General features: G+C 43.5%; 1 protein-coding gene across 2 annotated transcripts in view; it reads left to right on the top strand.

Annotated features, from left to right (window-relative positions):
• BRD7 (bromodomain containing 7) overlaps nt 1-27530 on the top strand; it is a 57814-nt gene that overhangs the window by 6467 nt on the left and 23817 nt on the right. For both annotated transcript variants that reach the window (XM_075837521.1, XM_075837520.1), the window contains exons 4-8: nt 1055-1109; nt 10918-11062; nt 19180-19290; nt 19411-19589; nt 21810-21933. In XM_075837521.1, coding sequence (XP_075693636.1) covers nt 1055-1109; nt 10918-11062; nt 19180-19290; nt 19411-19589; nt 21810-21933 — 614 coding nt within the window. The remainder of the gene's footprint in view (nt 1-1054; nt 1110-10917; nt 11063-19179; nt 19291-19410; nt 19590-21809; nt 21934-27530) is intronic.

Raw genomic sequence — 27530 nt, 5'->3', positions numbered from 1 at the left:
CTGAACTGTGTTTGGTCTGGGAAATATGTTCAATATACGGTCCTTCTCTCACGGCCGTGTGAAACAGGCCTAATGCTTAAAGGGGTTTTCCAGTCCCTAAAAATTGATTGCCTATCCTCTGAATAGGCCATCAATAGCTGATCGGTTGTGGTCCAACTCCCAAGACCCCTGCCGATCAGCTGTTTTGAAGGGGGTGTAGCACTCGTACGAGCCCTGCCTGCCCTTCATTTCTTCTTGCTCACTGAATCGTCGACGTGCATTTAGCGGCGATTCACAGGTTTTGCAGCCTTCTCTCATTCACTTCAATGGGAGAAGTACAAAAGAAAGGGAAGCAGCGCTCGTACAAACGCTGCACCCCCTTCAAAACAGCTGTTCGGAGGGGGTCGGACCCCGACCGATCAGTTATTAATGGCCTATCCTGAGGATATATCCAAAGCAGAAAATTACCACAGCACTGGACCACAAGTGGGTGCACTCCTCAATAGGACCGGATCCACGGTCCCCGATATCAGATAGACGAGGAGACAGCACTTCCAACATATGTCAGCTTTTTAATCACCCGTGCGACGTTTTAGTCCAACAGGACATGCTTGAGAAAGGTCCTGTTGGACTGAAACGTTGCACAGGTGATTAAAAAGCTGACATATGTTGGAAGTGCTGTCTATTTTGTCTACCCTGAGGATAGGCCATCAATTTTTAGGGACTGGAAAACCCCTTTAATTTCCTGTAAGGTGGATCTGTGGGTACATTGAACATTTGCTGCTTGATTATCCAGCATATTACAGCTGATTGCAGCGGGCATCCTGTGATCAGCTTCTTGTCAGGGGACCAGTCATAACAAAATGGGCCTGTCAAAAGCTAGAAATCACCTTATACATAAACCCTGCGTTTTACTATACATGTTGTTATTTTGTACTGTTTTTCTTAACGTTTTTATTAAAGCTGTATGGTACTATATACAGTATGTTCCCTTTTCAATTAAGAAGGAAAAAAATATTTTGAATGTAAAGCTTTGGTTTTTATTAATAAATATTCTTTGTATTTTTACATGTAGAACAACAGACCCCACTACAAGAGGCATTGAATCAGCTTGTGAGACAACTACAAAGGTGAGAGCTGCAAGAGAAAAGTCTGCTTTTTAACCTCTTTGTGGACCACAACGTACTGTTGTGGTGTGGGGGGATGATGTTTGGAGCGAGCTCACCCGCTAAGCCCACCTCCTACGCTGCGGGTGTCAGCTGTGTTTTACAGCTGACACCCTGGATTAACAGCAATTTCGCTGTTCCTGGCCACTTAACCCCTTAGATGCTGCAATCAAGCAGGATCGCAGCATCTAAGACGTTAGAAAGATGGGGATGTCCCCCTATGACAGTTAGTCGCATACCCCCCCCTACCACCACCACGCGCTCGAGGGTCGCCAATGATTGACATGGCAGCCCAGGGGCCTAATGAAGTCCCCCAGGGCTGCCTTTCTTCAACTACTATTAAGCTCTGCCTCTGGCAACAAAATTGGTATTGCTGTGTCCGTAAAATTCTATATTACAATATACCATTATTTAACGCGCACGGTGAACAGCGTAAAAAGAAATAAATATAAACCGCCAGAATCGCTGATTTTTGGTCACTATAGATCCCACAAAAAATTAAATAAAAAGTGATCAAAAAGTCTCATGTACCTCAAAATGGTACCAATAGAAACCTCTCGTCCAGCAAAAAATAAGCCCTCATACCGCTCAATCGACGGAAAAATAAAACAGTTATGGCTCTCAGAATGTGGCAAAACACAAATCTTATTTTTAACAAATAATTTCTTCCTTGTAAAAGTAGTAAAACAAAAAAACAACCTACATTAATGTGGTATCTAATCATATTGACCAGTACAATGACGTTAACATGCCATCTTTACCATACTGTGAAAAAACGAAACCCCTCAAAAGAATGAGGAATCAGTTTTTTTTTTCCTATTCCACCCTGCAGAATTTTTTTTCAGTTTCCCAATACATTATATGGTACATTACGTTGTGTTGTGAAAAACTACAACTCGTCCCGCAAAAAACAAGCCCTCCTATAGCTTTATAGACGTAAAAATAAAAAAGTTATGGCTTTTTGGAGGTGGGGAGGAAAAATGAAAATCCAAAAAAGGTCTGCGTCCCGAAAGGGTTAAAATTGGTCCATTTCCAAAGCCGTTTCCATCTCGTTATTTATTTATTTTGTATTTTTTCCCAAAATTGGAATGGTGTATAGAAATGTTGTTCTGCTGGTCGGTGACTTGTATTGTACGGTTTCATTCCTCTGGTCATGACTGTTCTATGTGACGTACCACGGATGTAGGTGGAGCATATACATGCGGTTATTAACCCCTTGCTGCTGCAGCCAGTTTTAACCCTACTGGCGGCCTCGTTTTTCAAATCTGACGTGTCGCTTTATGTGGTTATAACTTTGTAGTGCTTTGAGGCCCCGTGCACCCGACCGTAAAACTTGGCCGTAATTGCCGACCGTAACACGGTCCGCAATTATGGACCCATTCAGTTCTATTAGCCGCGGAAATGTTCAGAAAACTATGAAACATGTCTGTTCTTTTGCATTTTACGGGCCGTGCTCCCATACTTTAGCTGTGCACTGTCACTTTCACTTTCTGTTGCGGGGTTCACCCGACAGAAACCTCAGACAGAACCCCGGAGCGGAAGCGAACGGTGATGTGAACAGGCCCTAACACAAAAGTTTTGTATTTTTTTAAGCTGGTTCACAAAAAAAAATAATTCCAAATTCTACTGAACCAACTGCCTATTTAGAGACCGGCAGCAGCTCCAGGAGCGACATCGTAAGGGACACACTAGGCGGATATGCTGAGTAAAACTACACAGCTTATCCGCCCCGGTAGCCGCAGGGAATTCTGCCAGCAAAACCGCACCAAATAGTGGCGCAGGTTTGGTGAGGCGTGTCCGCTGCGGGAATCCCGCAGGGAAAAAAAAGTCTAGACTTGCCCCGGCCGTAGTTTAGGGCGACACGTCTCTCTCTTCTGAACGTAGCCCCGCCTCCTGGGATGACGCTGTAGACCATGTGACCGCTGCAGCAGTCACATGGGATGAAACGTCATGACAGGAGGCGGGGCTGCGCTAAGAATAGAGGATCGCGTCACCAGGACTACGGCCGGGGCAAGTCTAGACTTTTTTATAAATTTAAAAAAGTGACTTTTTTTTTCTTCTCATTTGTGATTTTTGCGGCAGAACCGCAGCATTTCCGCAACAGAGGAGCGGCGATTCCACAGAATACATTGACACGCTGCGGCTTTGAAAGCCAAAAGCCACACTGCAGGTCCATTATTTTTGCAGCGTGTGAATGAGATTTGTTCATATCTCATCCACTCGGCTGTGACTGTGATACGCTGCGGATTTTCCACAATAAAATGTGTTGCATAAAATCCGCAGTGTTCATGCCTAGTGTGTTCCTACCCTAAGGCCGGATTCACACGAGCGTGTGCTTTTTGCGCGTGCAAAAACGTGGCGTTTTGCGCATGCAAAAGGTCCATAACAGCTCCGTGTGTCAGCAGCGTATGATGCGCGGCTGCGTGATTTTCGCGCAGCCGCCATCATTATGACACTGTTTGTATGTTTGTAGCACGTGGTACTTTTCTGTTTTCATTCATAGTTTATACTGCTGCGGAAGTGCTGGGCGTGATTTTCACGCACCCATTGACTTCAATGGGTGCGTGATGCGCGAACAACGCACAAATATAGGACATGTCGTGAGTTTTACGCAGCGGACACACGGACACACGCTGCGTGAAAATCACGGACAGTCTGCACGGCCCCATAGAGTAACATAGGTCCGTGCGAGGCGCGTGAAAATCACGCACGTTGCACGGACGTATTACACGTTCGTCTGAATAAGGCCTAACAATAAGGCCCAGTTCACAGAGTTTTTGGGCCTTGATATTGACTCGGACACTGCGTCAGAATCGGCACCAAAAAACTTCCAAAACCGCCTCCCATTGATTTAATCTGAAATCAATGGGAGCCAGTCGCGGAAAAAAGAAAAAGCAGCACGTCCTTTCTTGCCGCGGTTCTGCCTCTGACCTCCCATCGAAATCAATGGGAGGCAGAAAATGCATTTTTCGCTGCGTTCTTTGTCTGCTGTCCTCAATCGCCGCGGGCAAAAAACGCGGCAAGATAGTGTGGGTAGGTCAAAATCTGCCTCAAAATTCGGTGCGCGGTTCCAGGCGGTCGCCGGTGCGCATGCACGGGAGTTTGCGGGTGCGCGCGATCGGTCGCACGGGCGGCGGTGTTTGACGACCCCCATGATGACCCCCATGCTACCCAGGGCCGCTATCAGGGGGGGTATTAGGGGTACTGATGTGAGAGGCCCGGCCAAACCTAATTGAAAGGGGGGCCCGCAGCTCATGACATTCTTTTGGTGAAAAAAACGGGCCCCATTGCAGGGGCCTGTTTTTTTTCTACCAAAGGCAAGTCGCGGCAGTTTGCCGGGCCCCCCTTCCAATTAGGTTTGGCCGACCCCCTAAAAATCACCCCTTTTAAGAAAAACTGCACCTCTCAAAATGGCATTTTGGAAGTCTCTTAACCCCTTCCCGCTCCTTGACGTACTATTACGTCATGGCAGCTGTATCGTTCGCGCTCCATGACGTAATAGTACGTCACGGGAGTAACGGCCGTTTCGGCCGTCCTCCCGACACATACAGGAGCTGTGACGCTGCTGTCTTGTTCAGCAGCTGTCACAGCTCCTACAGCGGGGACCGATCGCTGTGTCCCCGCTGATTAACCCCTTAAAAGCCGCGTTCTATAGAGATCGCGGCTTTTTAGGGGTTAAGCTGCCATCGCCAGCCTGCTACGCGATAGCGGCCGGCGATGGTGACTATGGCAACCGGACACCAAACAATGGCGTCCGGCTATGCCATAGACGGAAGCCTAGTGGGTCCTGACAACGTCAGGACCCACTATGCTTGCTGTCAGTGAGTAGCTGACAGTTCTAATACACTGCACTACGCATGTAGTGCAGTGTATTAGAATAGCGATCAGGGCCTCCTGCCCTCAAGTCCCCTAGTGGGACAAAGTAATAAAGTAAAAAAAAAGTTAAAAAAAGATGTGTAAAAATAAGAAAATAAAAGTTTTAAAAGTAATAAAAGTAAAAGTCCCACTTTTTCCCTTATAAGTCCTTTATTATTAATAAAAATATATAAACAAACAAATAAACTATACATAATTGGTATCGCCGCGTCCGTAACGGCCTGAACTACAAAATTATTTTGTTATTTATCCCGCACGGTGAACGCCGTAAAAAAAAATATTAATAAACCGTACCACAATCACAATTGTTTGGTCACTTCACCTCCCAAAAAATGGAATAAAAAGAGATCAAAAAGTCGCATGTACCTAAAAATGGTCCTGATGGAAAATACAGTTCGTTACGCAAAAAATAAGTCCTCGCACGGCTTTATTGATTGAAAAATAAAAACTTTATGGCTCTTAGAATAAGGTAACACAAAAAGTGAATGATTGTTTACAAAACGTATTTTATTGTGCAAACGCCATAAGACATAAAAAAAAACTATAAACATCTGGTATCGCCGTGATCGTATCGCCCCGCAGAATAAAGAGAATATGTCATTTATAGCGCACGGTGAACGCTGTAAAAAAAAAAGTATACAAAAACAATAGTAGAATTGCTGTTTATTAGTCACCACGCCACCTAAAAATGGAATAAAAACTGATCAAAAAGCCGCATGCACCCCATGAAAACTACAATGGATTCCTCAAGGGGTCTAGTTTCCAAATTGGGGTCACTTTTGGGGGGTTTCCAATGTTTTGGCACCACAAGACCTCTTCAAACCGGACATGGTGCCTAATAAAAAAGAGGGCTCAAAATCCGCTAGGTGCTCCTTTGCTTCGGAGGCCGGTGCTTCAGTCCATTACCGCACTAGGGCCACATGTGGGATATTTCTCTAAACTGCAGAATCTGGGCAATACGTATTAAGTTGCGTTTCTCTGATAAATCCTTTTGTGTTATAAAAAAAATGGTATAAAAAGAGTAAATTTCACCTCTACTTTGCTCTAAATTTCTGTGAAACACCTAAAGGGTTCATAAACTTTCTAAATGCTGTTGTGAATACTTTGAGGGGTCTAGTTTCTAAAATGGGGTGTTTGATAGGGGTTTCTAATATATGGGCCCCTCAAAGCAACTTCAGAACTGAACTGGAACCTAAAAAAATAAATAAATGAGGTAATACTTCGCTTCTTACATTATACTGATAATGAGCCGTGCCCACTCCGAGATGACCCCAGTTTTGACCGTTTGTATAAACGGAGACCCCTATTAGACCGTTTCAGTGCCCGGTTTTCCCAAGCATACACCCCCGAGAAGTGTTTTTCTATTGATGAGTCCCTGGTACATTTTAAAGGGAGGGTTCAATTCCGCCAGTACCTGCCAGGTAAGAGGGCAAGGTATGGCGTGAAGATGTATAAGCTGTGCGAGAGTGCATCAGGGTATACCTACAGGTTTAGGATATATGAAGGAAAGGCCACCCCCAAACCAGACTGCATCCTGGACTACAATAGGTACATGGGAGGGATGGACTTGTCAAATCAAGTCCTGAAGCCCTACAGCGCCATGCGGTGTGGTATAAGAAGCTGGCCGGGCACATCATACAGATGGCTTTGTACAATGCGTACGTGCTACATCGATGTGCAGGCCAGAGGGGAACTTTCCTGGAATTTCAAGATCTAATCTTTAGGGACCAGGAAGGGGGGGCACCCAGTACTTCTGGAAGCGAGGCCACACGCATCGTACCAGGGCAACACTTTCCAGGAGAAGGTCCCCAAACCGGTGGAAAGGGAAAGAGTCAAAAGAGGTGCAGAGTCTGCTATAAGAGGGGGATAAGGAAGAACACAATATACCAATGTGACACGTGTCCCGAAAAACCAGGGCTCTGTATAAAAGATTGTTTTAAAATGTATCATACATCCCTTGATTTTTAATTTACCCTGATGCACTCCGCACAGCTTACCCCCCTCATCTTTCCCTTCTGAGCCCTGCCGTATGCCCAGGCAGCTGATAACAGCCACATGTAGGGTATTGTCGTACCCAGGAGAACCCACATTACAATTTAAGGGGTGTATATCTCTGGTGGCGCATGCTGGGCACACTATATTGGACACTGAAATGGCATATACATATATAAAATTGCAAATCTCACACTGCACCATCTGCTGCGCATTATCTTTTACACAGTACCTGTGGGGTCAAAATGCTCACTACACCTCTAGATGAATGTCTTAAGGGGTGTAGTTTTTAAAATGGGGTCACTTCTCGGGGGTTTCAACTGTACTGGTACCTCAGGGGCTTCTGCACACATGACTTAGCACCAGAAAAGCTCCAGTAGGCCAAATGGTGCTCCTTTCCGTCTGAGCCCTCCCATGGGCCCAAACGGCAGTTTATCACCACAAATGGGGTATTGCCGCACTAAGGACAAATTGGGCAACAAAATGGGGTATGTTGTTCCCTGTGAAAATAAGAAAATTTGATCAAAAATGACATTTTATTGGAAAAAATATCATTTTTTTCATTTCACAGCCCAATTCAAATAGGTGCTGTGAAAAAACTGTGCGGTCAAAATGATAACAAAAACCATAAATGAATTCCTTGAGGGGTGTAATTTCCAAAATGGGGTCACTTCTGGTGGGTTTCCATTGTTTTGATACCTCAACGCCTCTTCAAACCTGGCATGCTGCCTAAAATATATTCTAATAAAAAAGAGGCCTCAAAATGCACTAGGTGCTTCTTTGCTTCTAGGGCTTGTGTTTTAGTCCACGAGCGCAGTAGGGCCACATGTGGGACATTTCTAAAAACTGCAGAATCTGGACAATACATATTTAGTAGTGTTTCTCTGGTAAAACCTTCTCTGTTACTAAAAAAAAATTGAATAAAATTGAAATTCAGCAGAAAAAATGAAATTTGCAAATTTCATTTCCACTTTGCTTTAATTCCTGTGAAATGCCTGAAGGGTTAAAAAACTTTCTATATGCTGTTTTGAATACTTTGAGGAGTCTAGTTTTTAAAATGGGGTGTTTTATGGGGGTTTCTAATACATAGGCCCCTCAAATCCACTTCAGAACTGAACTGGCACCTTCAAAAAAAGGCTTTTGCAATTTTCTTAAGAATATGAGAAATTGCTGTTTATGTTCTAAGCCTTGTAACGTCCAAGAAAAATAAAATAATGTTCAAAAAACGATGCCAATCTAAAGTAGACATATGGGAAATGTGAACTAGTAACTATTTTGGGTGGTATAACCGTCTGTTTTACAAGCAGATGCATTTAAATTCTGAAAAATGCTATTTTTTGTAAATTTTCTCTAAATTTTGCAATTTTTCACAAATAAAGACTGAATATATCGACCAAATTTTACCACGAACATGAAGCCCAAAGTGTCACGAGAAAACAATCTCAGAATCGCTTGGATAGGTTTAAGCATTCCGACGTTATTACCACATAAAGTGAAATATGTCAGATTTGAAAAATGGGCTCTGAGCCTTAAGGCCCAAACTAGGCTGCGTCCTTAAGGGGTTAAAGAGGCTCTGTCACCAGGTATAAGTGTCCTATCTCCTACATAATGTGATCGGCGCTGTAATGTAGATAACAGTGGTTTTTATTTTGAAAAACGATCGTTTATGAGCAAGTTATAAACCATTTTAGATTTGTTAATTAGTTTCTTAATAGACAACGGGGCATTTTTTTTACTTTTTACCAACTGGGCGTTGTACAGAGGAGTGTATGACGCTGACCAATCAGTGACCAATCAGCGTCATACACTTCTCATTGTTCCAGCCCAGCTTCTTTCACTGCACAGCGTGATCTCGGGAGATCACGCTGTGCTGTAAGTAGGTCTCACAGAAACTTTACCGAAGTGTCAGGAGTGTGAATAGGCATCACATCCTGGCTGGAGGCAATGTCTAGTCACTCTCAAGACACTTCAGTAAAGTTACTGTGGGAGTATGTGACAGCACAGCTAAACCGTAAAGAAAAGAAGATGATGATGACGCTGATTGTTCACTGATTGGTCAGCGTCATACACTCCTCTGCACAACGCCCAGTTGGTAAAAAGTTAAATAACACCCAGTTGTCTATTAAGAAACTATTTAGCATAAATCTAAAATTGTTTATAACTTGATAAAAAATTATCGTTTTTCACAATAAAAACCACTGTTGTCTACATTACAGCGCCAATCAGATTATGTAGGAGATAGGGCACTTATAATCTGGTGACAGAGCCTCTTTAACCCTTTAGGCGTTTCAGAGGAATAGAGGCAAAGTGAAGGTGAAATTTAAAAAAATATATATATATTTCTTGCAGATATTCAACCCTTTTTTTTCTGTAACACCGCAAGTGTTAACAGAGAAACGCAACTCCATATTTATTACCCTTATTTTAGAAATACCCCACATGTGACCCTAGTGTGCTACTTGAGTGAAACACAGGCCTCGGAAATGAAAAAGCACCTTTGCAGAGGCCTTGAGGTGCTAAAAGATAAGAAACACCACCCAAAAGACCCCATTTTGGAAACTACACCGCCAAGGAATTGATCTAGCCTTTTGACCCCACAGGTGTTTTATATATTTTATTAGAATTGGGCCATGAAAATGGGCAAACATTTTTTTTGCCAATAATATGTATTTGTTTTTTACAAGGAATAAAGAATAAAAGGCCCCCCCAAGATTTGAAAATCAATTTCTCCTGAGTACAGCAATACCCCACATGTGGTCATAAACTGCTGTTTGAACACACGGCAGAGCTCAGAAAGGCAGGAGCGCTTTTTCGCATGAAGATTTTGTTGGATTGGTTTCTGGGCTTTATGTCGCATTTGCAGAGCCCCTGACGTACCAGTACAGGGGAAACCCCGGAGAAGTGATTTAATTTGGGAACTACACCCCTTGAAAAGTCATTTGGGTTAGGCCTGATTCAGACGAACGTGGCGTTTTTGCGCACGCAAAACACGCAGCGTTTTGCCTGCGCAAAAGGCACTTAACAGCTCCATGTGGCAGCAGCATATGATGCGCGGCTGCGTGGTTTTCGCGCAGCCGCCATCATTATGACACGCCATTTGGATGTTTGTAAACAGAAAAGCACGTGGTGCTTTTCTGTTTACATTCATCCTTTTGACAGCTGTTGCGCGAAACAGCCAGTTCGCACGGAAGTGCTTCCGTGAGACCTGCGTGGTTTTCACGTACCCATTGACTTCAATGGGTGCGTGATGCGCGAAAAACGCTGAGATATTGAACATGTTGCGCTTTTTACACAGCGGACAAACGCTGCGCAAAAAGCACGGACTGTCTGTACTACCCCATAGACTTCTATTGGTCCATGCGAGCCGCGTGAAAACCACGCGGCCTGCACGGACGCAATTCATGTTTGTGTGAATCGGCCCTTATAGTGAGCATTTTGACCCCACAGTTTTTTTTTGCTGGGCTGTGAAAATGATAAATGACATTTTTTACAATCCGATGTATTCGCTCAAAACGTTTACATTTTACAGGGAATAAAAGAGAAAAAACAGCCCAACATTTTCCACAGCAAATCTCCTGTCCCGTGTGCATTTAAGCCTAATGACACTTTTAGCTTTTGGGGATTTATTATTTTCCGTGGTGACAGACCATATTTGCTGTAATGTATGGGGATACTATATTCCGGTTTATTTCGTTTTCTGCACTAATCAGAATTACCTTTCAGTAATCAGAAGGTCTCAATATTTCATAAATGTTTCTATTTTGCTAAGATATAATCAGAAATACTTTCATTTATACAGTAATATGGGTACGACTTCTTGTGATCCGTTTATGGGTGAGACTTATATAACCATTTATTACATTGTTTTTTTGTACAATTGTTCGTTTTTTTTGTACCTCCACAGAAAGGACCCCAGTTCTTTCTTTGCATTTCCGGTCACAGACTTCATTGCTCCCGGTTATTCAATGATCATTAAGAACCCAATGGACTTCAGTACAATAAAGGAGAAGATTAAGAATGGAGAATATGAATCCATAGAAGAACTTAAGGTATGGTCAAGGTCAACCTTAGGCATCTATTTACCATTGAACTTTCTATTTACATGCATAGGAATTCTCTACAATGTTGAAAAGTCGAAAGAAGTATTTTGATGTCTCCTGGTTAGGCTCCGTTCACATCTCGTTTTTACTGTACGTCTGACGTGTGCGTTTTGACATAGCAAAAAAAACTGTGTCAAATCGTGTGCCACAGCGTGCACATTGATTTATATGGACATGACGGACGCCCTAATAGTGTAGTTTGTGCATATGTTTTGTGTGTTTACATGTGATTTTTTTTTTTTTCAAAGTCCTGAAAGGTGTAGTCTGCTATTCTTTTCAGTACTCTTTCAGAATGTATGCCATACGTATACGTTTTTATTTGTATGCAAGTCAGTGGCAACATATGGATGATGTATGCAAATTGAAGCCTTATGTTTGCATACGTAAAACGTTCTATATGGGAAATCACACAGATTATGAGACAAAACACTCCCTCCCCCTGCCAAGCCTCTCCGAACTGGCGCCTGAAAACACTGCAGCCACTCCCTACTTCTTCCTTTATATTTTAACTTACTAATTTTTATTGATTTGGCTCAAGAACAAAAAAACTAACCTGTTTTTAGAAGTAAGAACGGACACAAATGTATAAAAACGTATATGACGTATACCCCAAAAAATGTAAGCGTATGTTCCAAATGCATACGTTTTTGTAAATTTTTAAATGTATGTCGGCGAATTACGCCTGAAAAAAAAAAACGCCCCTAATACGCCTACAAACATCTGCCCACTGCTTGCAATGGGATTTACGATGTTCTGTTCCCACGAGCCTTTATTTTACGCGCCGCTGTCAAAATACGGCGCGTAAAATGACGGCTCGTCAAAAGAAGTGCAGGACGTTTTTGGAGGCGTTTTTCATTGACTCCATTGAAAAACAGCTCCAAAAACGGCCGTAAAAAACGCAAGTTGCTACAAAAACGTCTGAAAATCAGGAGCTGTTTTCGCCTGGAAACCGCTCTGTATTTTCAGAAATTTTTGGTCACTGCGTGTGAACATACCCTAACTCTTCAAAAGAAAGGCGAAAAGTCGTGTTTCAGACAATCCATGTGTCGGTCTGTCCTGCCCTGACAGTTGGGGTCACTTGCCCTTCACAACAGACATTTACAATATGGCCCAATCGAAACAGGACCCCCAAATAAAGTTTTGTTGCTGCTTAAAAGTTTGGAAAGGATTCCACTCTGTAAAGACTTCGCAGGCCATCTGTTCCAAGTCTGGGCGATTCATTTACAAAAATTAGGCTGGAAACTCACACCGTTTTTGTGGCAGTTTTTTGAGCTGAACACAGGAGTATATAGGAAAAGTGTAAAGGAAGCATTGATATGTCTCCTCTATTTTGTATCTATTCCTGTGTTTGGCTAAAAACAAAAGACGCGTTAGGAATTGCCTCAAAAACTGCATGTGTGATTCCAGCCTTATACTGTAGAAATGGGCTTTCTACAGTGGCAGCGATCACTTGGATCACCACAGGGCTACCTCTATGGATGTTCTGCACTTGATAAAATGTGTTTAGCTATTTGGTGATTGTTTGAAGAAAAAAATCTAATGAATATGAAGCTCATGATCTTTGATCCACAGTGGGGATATTTATTGGTTTGGGTGTGCTTCGCAGTCTCCGGTCCTGGATAACTTGCTTTTGTTGACGGACCAGGAAATTCTGCAAAAAAGTGGCACTGCTTCTGTTTAGGATTGAAAGCTCAAGAAATTGAGGCCTGATACGGGATGCCTTTTTTTAAAATCTCTAATATTATGTGTTATATTTACTAGATTGCTGGAGATCGGACGTTGATCCAGGGATTTATTCTGAATGTCCTGTTTGGAATTCGGGAAGGAATTTTTCCCCTTCTTTGGCAGTTGCCTCATTGGCGTTTTGGACAGTGAAGTGAGGCACTTTTCCTGGATCGGAATCCCCGGCCACAGCGGTGGGGATTCCACTTCAGAAGTCACTGTGTCCATATATGGACAGTGAAGTCAGGGACTTCTCCTGGAGCGGAATCCCCAATCCCCAGCCAGAGCGTTGCTGAAGCTTGGGGATTCCGCTCCTACAGGGAGCAAAAAAATACCCTCCTCCTCCTCACATTCACTTCGCACTGTGAGGAGGAGAAGGAGAGCGAGCGAGCGATGGAATACACAGCCGTCGCTTGAAGCACATTCAAGTGATGGCCGTGTATTACCCGGCCCCATAGACTTCTATGGGAGCCGGGAGAACGGCCGAAAATAGGGCATGTCTCATTTTTTGACGGCCCGGTTTTAAAAAATCGGTCGTGTGAATAGCCCCATTTGGGGTCTATTGTTCCTACTGCGGCCGTGTGACAGACGTTTTTTGAACGGCTGTCACACGGCTGGGAAACCCTGTCGTGTCAACAGGGCCTTACTGCCAATAAAAGAGATTCCAATGGTTATTACGAGTTCACGTACTTTTCATATCAATAACACTGATTGTTCTAATCATTTCATTAACCAAGATGTGGCAAAACATTTTATTTTAGGGTCCGTTCACACACCGTTTTTTGGTGCTGTTCTTGCTTCGGAACCTGCTTCGGAATCCGCGTAAAAAAAACGTCCGAAATCGCCCCTCCCATTAATTTAAATGGGAAGGAGAGGCATTATTTTTTTTGTTTTCCCAGGCGGCTTTTGGCCGCACACGGAGGAAAAAAAGCGGCATTTCCTTTCTTGCTGTGGTTTACACCTCTGACCTCCCCATTGAATCAATGGGAAGCAGAAAGAGAACTGCCTGCACTCTTTTTGCCGCGTTTTTTTCGCCGTTTCTCGCTGCGTTTTTCGGCTGCAGCCATTGAGTGTAGCGGGCAAAAAACGCAGCGAAAACCGCTTTCTCTGCCTCCTATTGATGTCAATGGGAGGTCAGAGATGGAAACGTCTGAAGAGCATGACGCTTCTTTTTCCTGCTAGTGGTTTTTTTTTCGCTCGCGACAAACCACCTCCCATTGAAATCAATGTGAGGCGTGTTTTGGCATGGTTTCCACGTCAAAAACCGTGCCAAAAAACTGTGTGAATGAGGCCTATAAGTGTTTTTGTTTGGTTTTTTTAAACGTTGGAGCCTATGCCTCCCTTTATTTTTGGTGTCCTCTCGAATCCACCGCTGTAATTTTTTTTGGCCCTCCCGTTGTCCCGCTACTGACCCTGCTCCATTGGCGCCTAATATGCTAATTTTGTGTAAAGGTACAGAGGAGGAGACCTCATCTCTCCCCGGTAGGTGTTGCCTTCTGCATCACTGAGAGGCTGTCCAATCAGAGCGGGTCTTCAGCATCACTGTGAGGCTGTCTGCTCTGATTGGACATTGTTGTTTTTTTAGGTTTTTCATCTCTGCGTTCAGAAAGCATAAGCTTTTTTCTTTTTCCGTTAAAGTTGCCATATAACTTCTTTCTGGCTGGATAAGATGTATTTTTAAACTGCAGCATTTTAGAGTACATACACTACCGTTCAAAAGTTTAGGGTCACTTAGAAATTTCCTTATTTTTTAAAGAAAAGCACAGTTTTTTTCAATGAAGATAACATTAAATTAATCAGAAATACACTCTATACATTGTTAATGTGCTAAATGACTATTCTAGCTGCAAACGGTTTTTAATGCAATATCTACATAGGTGTATAGAGGCCCATTTCCAGAAACCATCACTCCAGTGTTCTAATGGTACATTGTGTTTGCTAACTGTGTTAGAAGGCTAATGGATGATTAGAAAACACTTGAAAACCCTTGTGCAATTATGTTAGCACCGCTGTAAACAGTTTTGCTGTTTAGAGGAGCTATAAAACTGACCTTCCTTTGAGCTAGTTGAGAATCTGGAGCATTACATTTGTGGGTTCGATTAAACTCTCAAAATGGCTAGAAAAAGAGAGCTTTCATGTGAAACTCGACAGTCTATTCCTGTTCTTAGAAATGAAGGCTATTCCATGCGAGAAACTGAAGATTTCCTACAACGGTGTGTACTACTCCCTTCAGAGGACAGCACAAACAGGCTCTAACCAGAGTAGAAAGAGGAGTGGGAGGCCCCGCTGCACAACTGAGCAACAAGACCAGTACATTAGAGTCTCTAGTTTGAGAAATAGACGCCTCACAGGTCCTCAACTGGCAGCTTCATTAAATAGTACCCGCAAAACGCCAGTGTCAACGTCTACAGTGAAGAGGCGACTCCGGGATGCTGGCCTTCAGGGCAGAGTGGCAAAGAAAAAGCCATATCTGAGACTGGCTAATAAAAGGAAAAGATTAATATGGGCAAAAGCACACAGACATTGGACAGAGGAAGATTGGAAAAAAGTGTTATGGACAGACGAATCAAAGTTTGAGGTGTTTGGATCACACAGAAGAACATTTGTGAGACGCAGAACAACTGAAAAGATGCTGGAAGAGTGCCTGACGCCATCTGTCAAGCATGGTGGAGGTAAGGTGATGGTCTGGGGTTGCTTTGGTGCTGGTAAAGTGGGAGATTTGTACAAGGTAAAAGGGATTTTGAATAAGGAAGGCCATCACTCCATTTTGCAACGCCATGCCATACCCTGTGGACAGCGCTTGATTGGAGCCAATTTCATCCCACAACAAGACAATGACCCAAAGGACACCTCCAAATTATGCAAGAACTATTTAGGGAAGAAGCAGGCAGCTGGTATTCTATCTGTAATGGAGTGGCCAGCGCAGTCACCAGATCTTAACCCCATAGAGCTGTTGTGGGAGCAGCTTGACCGTATGGTACGCAAGAAGTGCCAATCAAGCCAATCCAAATTGTGGGAGGGGCTTCTGGAAGCATGGGGTGAAATATCTCCCGATTACCTCAGCAAATTAACAGCTAGAATGCCAAAGGTCTGCAATGCTGTAATTGCTGCAAATGGAGCATTCTTTGACGAAAGCAAAGTTTGAAGGAGAAAATTATTATTTCAAATAAAAATCATTATTTCTAACCTTGTCAATGTCTTGACTATATTTTCCATTTGCAACTCGTTTGATAAATATAAGTGTGAGTTTTCATGGAAAACACAAAATTGTCTGGGTGACCCCAAACTTTTGAACGGTAGCGTATATTGTATTATATAACTTTTTTTTTATTCGCTTTTTGAGGGGTAGGTAGGAAAAAAGCAGCAATTCCGCAATTGTTTTTAGGGTTTTGTTTTTATTGAGTTCATTGTAGGTTAGAAATTACCTAAGTTTAATCTGTGGGTTATTATGATTACGGCGATCCCAAATGCATATGGTTTTATGTTCTTTTTTTACTTCAAAACCCTTACATTGCAATTTTCAATCAACAGCGCTCTGAGTGCTTTTTTTTATTTTTATTTTATTAAGGACGAGTTGCCGTTTACATTGGTACTGGTTTTTTTTTCTATCATGTTTAATTCAGGATTTTGGCATTTCTTTTTTTAGACCTTTTTTTTTAAATTTATTAATTTTTTTAAGGCTTTGACCGTGTAGGATAAATAATGTGTTTAATTTTAGTGTTCCGGCTATTACAAATGCGGCAATACCAAATATGTATGTTTCTTTAGTTTTTAAATTTTATTCCAAAATAAAGGGCTTTATATGGGGGGGGGGGCTATACATATATACACAGTCGAGTCACGTTATTATGACCACCTCCTACTTCTGACGTTGGCAGCGCGTAGCCCATGAAGGAATTGATGTATCGTGGGCTTGGTGTGTATATAAGGTATGCAATAGGCTGTCTGAACACCTATCACTTGTTGTTGCCATGGGTAAAAGGGGCAATTGATCAGAGTTGCAAAAAGCAATGATTATTGGCTTTCGGGCCAAGGGTGGCAGTATTTCTCAAAAGCGCAGTTTGTGAACGGTTCGCGTGCTGCTGTGGTGAAAGTGTATCGTGAGTGGACAGATGGCGCCATTGGGAATAACTGCAGAGCACCACGTGCCATTGATGAGCCGAACAACACGCTACAGTGGAGCAGCTCTCCATGAAAATTAACCAGGGGGCTACCAGACGTGTGTCTAAAATAACCATTCAATGAACCCTACTGCGTATGGGGCTCCGGAGCAGACGAATGGTCGCTGCTCCTATGCTAACACAGGTACATCGGAAAAAAAAGGCTTCAATTTGCACGGCAGTATAGGATTTGGACCACCGATGATTGGCAAAGGGTTGCCATCTCTGAGTCACGTTTTCTGTTTCCTCGAACGGATTGACGTTGGTGTGTCAGGCGAGAAACATCAGAGAACAAACTCCCTGCAACCATTGCTGGAAAACCACAAGCTGGGGGCAGCAGCGTTATGGTCTGGGGAATTTTTTCATGGCATTCTCTGGGCCACTCATCCATGTGGAGGACACTTTGAACTGATTTGTGTATGAATCCATCGTTGCAGATCACGTCTACCCTTACCTGCTATTTGTCTACTCTGGGGCAGGTGGAATCTTCCAGCAAGACATAGCGACATGTAACACAGCTAGAAATGTCCGACAGTGGTTGGAAGAGCACGACCAAGACTTCCAAGTATTTCCCTGGTCCCCTAATTCGCCAGACTTGAACCCAATTGAGCATCTGTGGGATCACCTCGATCGTCTTGTTCTTTCTTTGGAACCTCCACACGCGCACTCCAGCAAATGTGGGATGCGCCAGATACATGACACCACCGACCACCAACTTATTGAGTCACTCCCAGCCCCTCTAGCTGCTGTCTGTGCTGCACACGGCGGTTACTCTGGATATTAGCTGGTGGTCATAATAATGTGACTTGACTGTGTATAATTTAATCTCCCCCTAAACATTTATTTTTTTTGTCCCACTTTGGGACTTGATCATTTAAAGGGAATGTGTCGCTAGAATTTTTTTTTTTATATTTTTTTCAGTTAAACAGTTAGTGTATACATGATTAGACATTGTTATAATTTTTTTACGTTTTTTCACAAGTCAGGAAATATTATAAATTAGATTCTAATTTATAACATTTCCCTGTGCTGGTCACTAGAGGGAGCAATTCCCAAAATTGCAGCATTGGCATGTGGTAAAGCAACCACATTGCTTTATGCTGCAAATTTGGTGTAAACACGCTCTAGTGAGCTCGCAGAATCCCCCCTCCCTTATCCTGGCTAGTGCCAGGAGAAAGGAGGGGATTGAATGTTCAAGCCTCCTACACTGTGCGCCGCCATTTTTTGAGCAAATACACAGTGTAGTAGGCTTACATACAGTGGTAATCACACAAAACATACATAAACATGACTTACCTGCTCCCGCCTCTCCCTCCGGTCCGTCTGCTCCCTCCGCTTGCTTCTGAACACCCGGAAGCCGCAACCGGAAGTAGTCATCTTACTGTCCGGCCGCAGCTTCCGGTCCACAAGAAAATGGCGCCGGATGTCACTCGGCCGAAGACCTTCCATTTGGACTGTGTGGGAGCGGCGCATGCGCCGTTCCCACACAGACTGCGTACAGCATAGTGAATGGAACGGCTCCCGTTCGCATTCTCTATGGGGCTGTATGTGCCGTATTCCATCTCTGTATGTGTCGTTAATCGACACATACAGAGATGAAAAAAAAAATGCCAGCCCCCATAGAGAAGAAGTTTGAAAAAAAAAAGTAAAACACAAACGCACAAATAAATAAACTTTTTTTATTTTTATAAAACACTAAAAGCAAATTTATCCCCAAATTTTTTTTTTCCCGCGACACCCTTCCTTTAAACTTCTAATCGCTCTTATAATACATTGCAATATTTCTGTATTGCAATGTATTGTGTATCAGTACAAACCCTGCCATGCCTTTGGCTCGACAGACCTGGGGCCGCAAGGTACTATTACGGCGCAGGATAGATAAAGGTTAAAGGCGCAGTCTGATGTTACAAAAACGTGGTGGATTTCGTCCAGAAACCACACTATTCTCTAATGGTGCTGTCTGGTATTACAGCTCCGTCCCATTCACTCAAATGGGACAGTGGTAAATAGGCTGTGTCTGGTATTTCAACAGAGTGGCGCTGTTTCTAGATGAAAGCAGACATGTTTTTGCTAAACTCAGACAATGCCTTTAACTGTACTTAATGTGGATGTTGCTGCTGTTCATAGATACTACTACTACATCATCTGGCATTTTACATTATTAACCATATATTCTTCTCTTAGGAAAATTTCAAGCAGATATGCCACAATGCAATGATTTACAACAAGCCTGGAACCATTTACTACAAGGCTTCCAAAAAATTGCTGAATTCAGGAATGAAAATCCTCAGTCAGGTAAGACTTTGATCTACTATTACAGTGCTCAGACTTAAATAGTTGTGACATTTATACAAAAGAGAGACTGCTGATACGTTTCCAGTGAATATAACCATTTCACTGCCGTGGCTGATACAGGAGAGAATACAGAGTCTGAAGCAGAGCATAGAATTCATGGCAGATCTCCAGAGCAGCGGGAAGGACAAAGACAAGGGAGACTCGCAGGGAAATTCGGAGATGTCAGAAGAGCTGAAGGAGGAATCGATGGACACCGGTGATCTAAAGACTTTGAGAAGTCCTTCCAAAGACCTCAAGAGGTGAGTATGACACACACCGCAAAATAAACCTGTGCCAGTAACAACAATGGATAAAATGCTCATATGTTAATGGGATTACTTTGTTCATTACTTTGTAACAGCTTATGTGTATAATAGCATTGTTCTGATACATTTCCCATTTGGTTTTTAGCGTGTACAATCAAAAGAACGGTCAACAAGTTACGGTCTTCTCTATCGCCAATTAGCGACTTAAGGTCATAACTATCTTACGAACTAAGAATGTTTCAGTTGGTATATATTATTATTATATTACATACATAATACAGAAAGGTCAGAGGACAAGCCAAACAAAATGTAATGTTAGACAAAGTAAACACATAACCACTTTTGGGTCATTTCAACACTAATTGCTATTGGCAAGGAGTTAAATAAACAGCTAAACGCGCTGGCTGTCCTGTATCCCTATATCCAATAGACTGTAATGGAGAGACACCTTCATACTTGCTACTTCAGCTCTTGCAGCCAAGTTATAGGCTCTGTCACCACATAAGTGGCCTATATTGTACATGATGTGATCGGCGCTGTAATGGAGATTACAGCAGTTTTTTATTTAGAAAAACGATCATTTTTGACGGAGTTATGACCTATATTAGCTTTATGCTAATGAGTTTCTTAATGAACAAGTGGGCGTGTGTTACTATATGACCAACTGGGCGTTGTACAGAGGAGTGTATGACGCTGACCAATCGGCATCATACACTTCTCCCCATTCATTTACACAGCACATAGCGATATAGCTATATCGCTATGTGCAGCCACATAAACACACTATAACATTACTGCAGTGTCCTGACAATGAGTATACATTACCTCCAGCCAGGACGGGATGTGTATTCATTCTCCTGACATTTCTGTAGCGTCTGTGTGATATTTACAGCAAGGCAAGCGTAATCTCGTTTAAAATGACAGGATACATCGTAATCTCGTTAGATTGCGCTTGCCTTGCTGTAAATATCACAGACGATACAGAAGTGGTCAGGATTGTGAATAGACATCACGTCCTGGCTGGAGGTAATGTATATTCACTGTCAGGACACTGCAGTAACATTATAGTGTGTTTATGTGGCTGCACATAGCGATATAGCTATATCGCTATGTGCTGTGTAAATGAATGGGGAGAAGTGTATGACACTGATTGGTCACTGATTGGTCTCTGATTGGTCAGCGTCATACACTCCTCTGTACAACGCCCACTTGATCAAAAAGTAAAACACGCCCAGTTAAGAAACTCATTAGCATAAATCTAAAATAGGTCATAACTCCGTCAAAAATGATTGTTTTTCTGAATAAAAAACACTGCTGTAATCTCCATTACAGCGCCGATCACATCATGTACAAGATAGGCCACTTATAATGTGGTGACAGAGCCTCTTTAAATAGTGTAACTGATGAGATGACGTCCATTTTCCAGATTGGTGAGGGTCCAAGAGGTCGGATCCCCACCTATGAGACCTTTATGGAATACCCCTTTAAGGTCCATTATATAATTAGTTGAATATTTAATGTGATGTGAAAGCCTGATATTAAATTATGTTTCAAAAGTTATAAAAATACAATTTGTCTAAATTAAAGCAGGTCTACAATGAAGATCAGGAAAAAATGTCTCCACATTCATGTAAAAGATTGATATTGAATTGTAGAAAATATTGTTAACGGCTATTGTCCAACTAATCTCTGTCCGAGCGCCTTAGGTTCACGCCCCATTGACAACTGGGCAAGTTGTCAATTTATTCATAAATTCGTTTAGCCACTGCCGACATGAACGGGCTGAATGAATGGGAAATGGAGGGGATTGCAGAGGAAACGAGATGCCTACAAACCTGAAATAAACGGAACAGGTTTGGCAGTAGAGTGACATTTCTTGGGACGTGACGTGTTTAAAAAGCAGTGTTCATTCAGAGTGGAATTGTGGGCAAGGGGCTAGTGTATTTGAAAAATAGGAATATGAAGGGGGGGGGGCAGATTATTTTTTAATCTTTGTATTATTGATGTCTATGTAGTAATGAGGAACTTCTGAAGGTGCCATACAAAACACTGCCTGCCTGCCTCCATCAACCCTACTATATCCTTCTATGTTCAGATAGCATTGGAGAGGAAATAATAAAAACTCATCAAGACTTGCATCGTGAAACAAAATCTGCCGTTTTGGTTGGTGTTTTTTGTTATTAATAACTGGTTTTATTTCCCATCCCTTTATAGAAAAGATAAAGAACAGCAGGAGGACAAACAAAATGACGCAAACGCAGAAAAGGAACAGCAGCAGATTGACCAAATCATTAAGGACTCATTAGGGAAATTGTCAAAGAGAGTTATCTCGAGTCAGGTGAGGATAAAGGACTATGCATAGACTTACCCTTTTAAACACATTTTACAGTCACTTGGTTAGACCACCTCCAACTTTCGATGTCGGCAGCTCGTAGCCCATGAAGAAAGTGATGTGTCGCGGGCTTGGTGGGTATAGAAGGTGTGCGATAGGCTGTCTGATCACATATCGTTTTTGCCATGGGTGAGAGGGGCGATTGATCAGAGTTGCAAAAAGGAATGATTATTGGCTTTCGGGCCAAGGGTGGCAGTACTTCTCAAAAGCGCGGTTTGTGAACTGTTTACGTGCTGCTGTGGTGAAAGTGTATCGTGAGTGGACAAATGGCAACATTGGGAAAAAGACGTGAAAATTGCGGAGCACCACGTGCCATTGATGTGAGAGGTGAATGTCGGCTACGAAGGTACGCGAGGACCGAACGACGCGCTACGCTGTAGCAGCTCACCGTGAAAATCAACCAGGGGGCTACCAGACCTGTTTCTAAAACAACAGTTCAGTGAACCCTACTGCGTATGGGACTCCGAAGCAGACGGATGGTCACTGCTCCTATGCTAACAAAGGTGCATCAGGAAAAAGGCTTCAATTTGCACGGCAGTATTGGATTTGGACCACCGATGATTGGCAAAGGGTTGTCTTCATCGATGAGACGTTTTCTGCTTCAACAAACAGATGGGTGTTGGTGGTGGCAGCATTATGGTCGGGAATTTTTTCATGCCATTCTCTGGGCCACTCGTCCATGTGGAAGGCCATCGTTACATGCTGTTTGTCTTCCCTGGGGCCGATTTGAATCTTCCAGCAAGACAATGCGACACGTCACACGGATAGAAATGTCCGACAGTGGTTGGTAGAGCACGACCAAGACTTCCAAGTCCTTCCCTGGTCCCCTAATTCACCAGACTTGTGCCCAATTGAGCATCTGTGGGACCTCGATCGTCTTGTTTGCTCTGTGGATCCTCCCCCACGCACCCTCCAGCAAATGTGGGATGCACTGCAGTCAGCACGGCTCCAGATACCTGAGACAACCTACCAGCACCTTATTGATCGTCTAGCTGCTGTCCGTGCTGCACACGGCGGTTACTCTGGATATTAGCTGGCGGTCATAATAATCTCTCCTCAATAGTAGGGGCTGTAATGAACTTTACCACAGGGAGGGAACGCTCAAACAATCAAAGTAAAGCAGGAAGGCAACCGCACACAGACACTTGCTCTTTTATTGACCATGTGTGAACGCGCGACATTTTGACCTGCTATGGAGTTTTCCTTGATGGAAGGCTCCATAGTGTGAGACTAGTCAGCAGACACTCCTAACAGCCCAGCTGAGCCCCAATAACGGAGTGTATCAGTTAGTTTTTGCTATATTAGAGTACTGTACAGCCGACACCGAGACAGCAATGAATGCTGGGAGATTTTATTTTTCATACAGACACAATTGTGAATGCATCTGCGGACTATAATATAGGCTGTAACTCCCGATCAGTGACTCCACCTGTATGTAGATTAATGTGATCAGGTGGACATTTGCTTCAATCAAAACTCTCATGTAAAGGAATCTAGATCTGATAATCGGTAAATGCATAACCATCCCATCGGAGGTCCGTGACACCCCGAAGCGTTGCCATGGCAGCCGGGGACCACACACAGACCCGAAGGCCTGTTATGGCTACTTGTCTATTAGTCCGTTGCCTTTTTTTTTTTCATGCTTTTATTATGAAATGGGGTTCCCCCCCCCAAAAAAGTAGAATTTTAAGTTTAATCCGTGTTCTATGTACCATGGAATGGTTCTGTTAAAAAATGACTTGTCTTGCAAAAACAAAACACCCACATACAGGTATATCGACTGGTAAATGAAGGCCCCTTCCAGGCGCTGCAGATTTTCTTTCAGATTTTGTGCTTGCTGCAGAAACGATCATATTCAGGTGAATGAAACAGATTTTTAGTCACACTAATTGCTGCAACAAAATCTGCATCGTGTGCAGGGGGCCTTAATTTACCCGTTAATATAGCTGTATGTGGGGCGTGGCTTAGCGCGCAGCAGGAGCGGTCGCATGAACTGAGAGCTCCGCCGTGAACCCGCGCCAAAGTTATCCTGCAAGTAATCCTACAGCTTCTAAAAGTTATAAACATACCGTCCAAACGATCCAGGCGGTTGAAGGCGACTACCGGAGCAAAAATGAGCCCAACAAGAGGTCAGTCGGCCGCGGAAAAGTTGCAAGGCTTTGCAAGAGGTGAAGGGCAAGATGGCGGCCGCACTCCTCTTCCCCAAAGCTCTAAGGGAGGAGGTGGAGGAGCAACCTCAGGCAGTCAGGACACAACTACAGAGGAAGCCCCAGAGCCCACACTGTCTGAGATGACGACCCAGCTGCTGACAGCGATCGCGGCCTGTAAAACCTCACTCACCGGAAAGCTGGAAGAGGTAAAGATTGACATAGGGCTAATGAGGCAAGACATGCAAGCCATGAGGGAGCGCATAACGCATGCGGAAGAAAGGGTATCTGGGCTGGAAGATAGAACGGCATCCTTGCCTGGGGCAATCGCTGATCTGGAATCGGCAGCAGAATTGTGGAGACAAAAATCAGACGACATGGAAAACAAGCTAAGACGCAACAATATCAGGATAATTGGCATGCCTGAACGAATAGAAGGTCAGAATCCGGGTGAATTTGTATTGCAATGGCTTAAAGACCTGCTCCCAGACGCGCCATTTTCGCAGGCCTTGGCGGTTGAAAGAGCCCACAGAGTGCCGGGGAGACCACCACCCCCAGGAGCACACCCTAGACCGCTGTTGGCACGACTTCTCAACTGCAATGACCGGGACATGATTCTATGCCTAAAAACACAGATTTGACCCTGGGTAGTCAGCGGGTGCAATATATAGTCAGAAAAGGAATGCCTGCAGGCAAACAAAACCCAATTTCCTGACCACCCAATAAATAATGAGGATAAAGTTAGAATTTACAACCTTTATTAAGCTACGTGTAGCAAGAACAAACTATACATAAATTTTAAAACTTTCACTGCCACAGACCGAAGTCAATTTAACAGCTGTAGAAACCTAGCAAGGTATCCAAAGTTTGCAGTGTGTGCCGAGTGTCGGCAGACAGTTAGTGCAGGGGCATCAGTGCCACTATTAACATGCAGACGAAGATCCAGCTGAGGCAGGAATTAAAAATTAACAGAGCCCCCCCGACATGTTTCGCTAACTAGTAGCGTCCTCAGGGGTACATGGGGCTAATGGCGGCGCCGCGAGAAAACTACTCCTCTTATGGGAGTGTGGAATGACGAGAGGTGGGTGTGTGGACGACAACCAATCCGGCGAGGCCAACCATCGGGAGCAACAGGGGAAAGTGAGCGTCCAATAGGAGGCCAGATAACGGGCGGCCCATAGCAGCCCGTGAACTGCCAGTAATACAGACAAGTGCCGAGAAAGTTAAAAGACGGCACGCCTGCGCAGTGAGGCGGCTGAGGGACTCAGAGCGGAGCCGAACAAGGCGGCTTGGCTCAAAGTGTAACAGAGCACAGGGGATCGGCGCGTGCGCCGTAAAGACAAAAACGGACTTTGTGCAAGGGACAACTGACAGCCACCATGACTCACACATACAGAGTGTAGGGCCGGAAATAAATCTCACTTAACTGTGATCTGTATATGCACAGGTCTATACAAGGACCCAGTGCAATACTACATAAAAGGCAAAGTGCCCAAGTGTCCCTCACAGTCCATGTACATAGTGCATCACATACTCCCTTTGAAAGGGCCAACCGGTAGCAGCCGCTCGTCCACACCACCACCTCTAAAGTGATCCTAAAATTCAATAATGAATAATATAAGATGACAAAGAGCATGAGGGCACTAAAATGCATCCTCATTCATACATCACAATAGAACAGAAAAGAGGGGAGAGAAGAGAGAGGAGAGAGAAGGGGCCGCCAAGCGCATAAAATGCATAGTAAGGTCAGATAAGAACAGTGAATCAAAATAAAGCATATTTATAAATATATTCACATATAATCATATAGCCCCCTTGTCAGGAGGCCACAATAAGAAGATGTTGCCGGCAAAGTAGCCGAGAAACCAAGACAGTAAAAACGAATAGAGTACAATATAGACAAATCCATACAGAAGCGTGAGTCGCAGAGAAACTCACAAAAATGCACTAAACGTAAAGCCCTCATTAAGTCCCTGAGGGGTCATGGAACCGAGACGGTGAATCCATCTTGCCTCTTCCTGTAGAAGCCTACGATCCAGATTACCTGCCCTGGGTCCCAACTTAAGCTGTGCAATGCCCCAAAATTGGAGCAACTTCGGATTATCAGGGTGATACCTATGCATATGTCTGGCAAGAGTGGTGTCTTCCTTAAGGTTGATGGTACTGAGATGTCTGGACACCCTTCTCCTCAATTCCTGCAGAGTTTTACCCACATAAAGTTTTGGGCAGGGACATTTGGCCAGATAAACAACTCCAACACTCTGACAGTTAAGAAATTGTTTGATGTCATAGGACCTGCCGTCAAGAGGATTAATAAAACTCTTGACTCTAGGCATCAATGGGCAAAAAGAACACCTGCCACAGGGATGAAAACCCGTGACAGGTGACTTCAGCCAGGTGGATGGTGCCCGTAAGGAGGTTGAGGAAAAATGGCTATGTACTAAAAAATCACGTAGATTTTTTCCCCTACGGTAGGTAATGGCGGGGTTGGCAGGGATTGCCTCTTTTAGATCAGGGTCGGCAGTGAGAATAGACCAATGCTTCTTCAATACTCTAACGACTTGGGAGGAGCAGACATCGAACGTGCCAATACAACGGATGGTACCAGAAGTCGCTGACGATGCAGACCCAGCACCACCAACAGAAAGTAGGTCAGATCTAAGAGACGCCCTAGCCCTGGCATAAGCCCTATGTAACCACTTTTTCGGGTAACCTCTTGCCAAAAATTTTTGGTAGAGACCAACACACTCCCTCTGAAAGGATAGCTCATCAGAGCAGTTGCGTCTGGCCCGCAGGTACTGGCCAATAGGTATCCCTCTTTTGAGGGCAGGAGGATGATAACTGTCCCAATGCAGAAAGCTATTAGTAGCTGTAGCCTTACGGAATATATCGGTTTGGATACCACCACCAGGGTCCAGAGAGATCTTCAGATCAAGAAAATTGATCGTATGATCGTTAATTTCATAAGTAAATCTCATGCCAATAAAATTGTTGTTGAGCATAGACATGAAGTCGACAAATGTGTTGACATCCCCATCCCATAGGATGAGGATGTCATCAATATATCTACCCCAAAAGGAGATATGTGACGTGAAAAAAAGTAGATCATCTGAAAAAACAATAGTGTCCTCCCACCAACCCAGGAAAAGGTTGGCGTAGGTAGGTGCACAAACAGTGCCCATTGCTGTGCCTTTTATCTGATGATAATATTTGGCATCAAAGGTGAAGAAATTATGTGTGAGAAGAAAACGTAATAGTGATAAAACAAAATCATTGTGTCGCTGAAATTGGGTACCCTTAGTGCTCAGAAAGTATTTGACTGCAGTGAGGCCCAGATCGTGTTGAATATTGGTATATAGTCTGTAATGACCTTAAGAAACTTAGGAATGACAGATC

The sequence above is a fragment of the Rhinoderma darwinii genome, chromosome 9 (genome assembly GCF_050947455.1).
Source record: "Rhinoderma darwinii isolate aRhiDar2 chromosome 9, aRhiDar2.hap1, whole genome shotgun sequence".
Taxonomy (NCBI): Eukaryota; Metazoa; Chordata; class Amphibia; order Anura; family Rhinodermatidae; genus Rhinoderma; species Rhinoderma darwinii.
The sequence above is the reverse complement of the archived record's forward strand: the minus strand, read 5'-3'. Positions and strand labels throughout refer to the sequence as shown.